Raw genomic sequence first — 2,558 nt, forward strand, 5'->3', positions numbered from 1 at the left:
TATGTAATTTAGCATTTTAATCAAAGGCCTAAAAGAAAACATGAAATCATTACAGACAAGGTTTGAAGATGACAGAACAGTTTGGGGAGTAGGGAAAACTGGCAGAGGGGGATCACGACTGCTAGGGATCCAATATAGGGGGAAGGAGTAGGGAGGCAGGGGGATATTAAAACAGAGCTCTGAGTGGAATGGAAAGTCTGGGATCCAGTTTAGGGATCTGCTGTGAGATCAGGGAGATGGGGATCTGCTGTGAGATTAGGGAGATGGGGACCCAGTGCAGGGATCTGCCATGAGATCAAGCATGTGGGGACACAGCACAGGTCTCCAGCATGGCACGGTTGGGCTGTGGGCTGCTCGTGCTCTCTCTGCCCGACTCACAGCCTGTCTATCCCCCTCCCCATAGACCGCTCCGGCATGGAGGACACGGCACTGGTGGAGCAGCTGCAGGAGACACTGATCCGTGCCCTGCGTGCCCTGATTCTGAAGAACCGCCCCACAGAGACATCGCGTTTCACCAAGCTGCTGCTCAAGCTGCCTGACCTGCGCACCCTCAACAACCTGCACTCTGAGAAGTTGCTCTCCTTTCGCATTGATGCCCAGTAGGGCCCATGCCCTCCCCCCATCCCCCGAGGGACACCAGCCAGACTATTTATACCACAACTGAACTGACTGCTCCTCAAGGACACGGACCCCCGCGCCCCCTTCCCACCCTCCCTCCCTGGGCCGAGGGTCCCTCTGTAAATACTGACCTGTGTATATGGGAGTTGTGGATCTCACACCGCTACCCTGTGGAGGCCCGGAGCCCCGCAGGGAATAATATATTTAAAGCAACGCCTCTGCCTGGACAGCCCCTTCCTGAGCAACCGTGGCCACCCCACTTCCAGCCCCGCATCCAGGGGTCAAAGATCACCTCTGGCCCTCCCCTGTACCCCAGTCCCTTGAGGATTTGGCTATCTGCCATTGCATGCAATGCTCACCTGGTCTGTTGGAGCTGAGGGGCTTGCAGTCTGGACACCTGGGTTCTCATGTCTGTTGTTGGAGGGGAGCAGGGTGGCACTATGAAGCCATGGGGGTGGGGGGAAGGGGTGCTGATGGTCAGAGCTGGGTGGACTGCGGGGCTCTGTCCCCAGCTGCTTTGCTATTCCTGCCTATCTCCCCATCATGCTGAGCCAGGACTCACTTTGCAGAGCTCTGGCACCTTCAGCCCAAAGAGGACCCCAGTGTGCCCCAGTCTGCAGTGGCACAAAGCCCACATGTTGCTCCGGCAGCTGCAGAAGTGTGGGGGACAGTCACCCTGCTATCCCCAGGCAGGAGTCACTCATACCCTCAATACTGGCTCAGCCTCTGCAGGTGGCATGTTGCCAGGAGTGACAGAGGGGGCAGAGAGTTGTCCAATCAGCATCCGCTGCTCCAGTGCAGAGGCAGTGAGTGTCCGTGGACCCAGCTTGGCCTCCCATCACCAGCGTGTGGTAAATTGATGCTGGAGGGGAGTGGATTGGGAAGGGTTTGCTGCCCCCCAGGTGCCCATCCATCACTGCTTCCTGCAGAGAGGAGGAAGGGCTGCTCGATTTCCCTAGCACTGCCTGTGCCCTGTAGGACACACGGTCCACCCTGGCACCCCCTGCTTGCTGCGGCTGCCACTGGTGCAGCCGAGGACTACCAAAGCTGTCCCAGCTCTGCTACTCCCAGGATGCATCACAGACCTCAGCTCCTTACCAGGTGGGGACCTTTCCACCCTCAAGCATCCATGCCCAAATTTGACTTGGGCAGTGCCACAAAAGCCAGGGCACAAGGACCCTCTGTAGTGCCCCCCCTCGCTCCCCTGGCCACGTGCCACCCGCAAGGGGTACACACAGAGCCTGGTGACCAGACAGACAGACAGACAGAAAGCAGAGGCCAGGTGCCAGCTGGGCTGTGTGGGTGGGTTTGTTTTTTTCATCATATATTTATTACATAAATATATAGTAAAATAGACCAGCAACAATTACCATAAAAATATCTTTCTTTAAAATCCTGACCAAAAACACAAAGGGTTTAAAATCGCACGTCACAGACACTGTGATTGTCATGTACATCAGCAGCTCTCGGCCTCCTGGCCCCCCTCCCTCCCACGGGGTAGGGGAGGGCAGGTGGGTGGGGCGAAGGGCAAGGGGGGAGAGGGTGGTCTTACCACCTGAGGCTCTGGTGGGTGCCCCCCCCTTCCATTGCCCCTCCACCTCCCCCACCTCTGAAATGCACGGAGACCCAAACACCGACATACATTCAGTAACTCCCTGCCATGCCCCGCCCCTCCCCCCCACATCCCCAACTCTGGGGCAGGGGCCACAATGCATAGTACATGGGGTATGGGAGGAAGGGAGGAATGGGTCTCTCCCCCCCACCCCCGCTGTGTCCCCTCCCCTCTAATCCAAGCGAGATTGCATTCTCTAGAGACTGGCTGGGTTTGAAGCTGCACCTGAGGGACAAACTACACCCCCCCTACCTGCCCCATGTGCCAGGCTGGGAGGGGGAGGAAGCAGTGGGGGAGAAGGGAGGGAGGGTAGGTACCATCTCCAGGA

At 57.7% G+C, this 2,558-nt stretch overlaps 1 protein-coding gene across 2 annotated transcripts in view; it reads left to right on the forward strand.

Moving 5' to 3' along the window:
* The window catches only part of NR1D1 (nuclear receptor subfamily 1 group D member 1), a 24,366-nt gene extending 21,814 nt beyond the window's left edge, over positions 1 to 2,552 (forward strand). For both annotated transcript variants that reach the window (XM_019506954.1, XM_019506947.1), the window contains exon 8: positions 404 to 2,552. In XM_019506954.1, the coding sequence (XP_019362499.1) occupies positions 404 to 603 (200 nt within the window). In that variant the 3' untranslated portion in view covers positions 604 to 2,552. The remainder of the gene's footprint in view (positions 1 to 403) is intronic.
* The last annotated feature ends 6 nt before the right edge of the window (positions 2,553 to 2,558 follow it).

Source organism: Gavialis gangeticus, unplaced genomic scaffold, assembly GCF_001723915.1.
Source record: "Gavialis gangeticus isolate Ggan-Ray unplaced genomic scaffold, GavGan_comp1, whole genome shotgun sequence".
NCBI lineage: Eukaryota > Metazoa > Chordata > Crocodylia > Gavialidae > Gavialis > Gavialis gangeticus.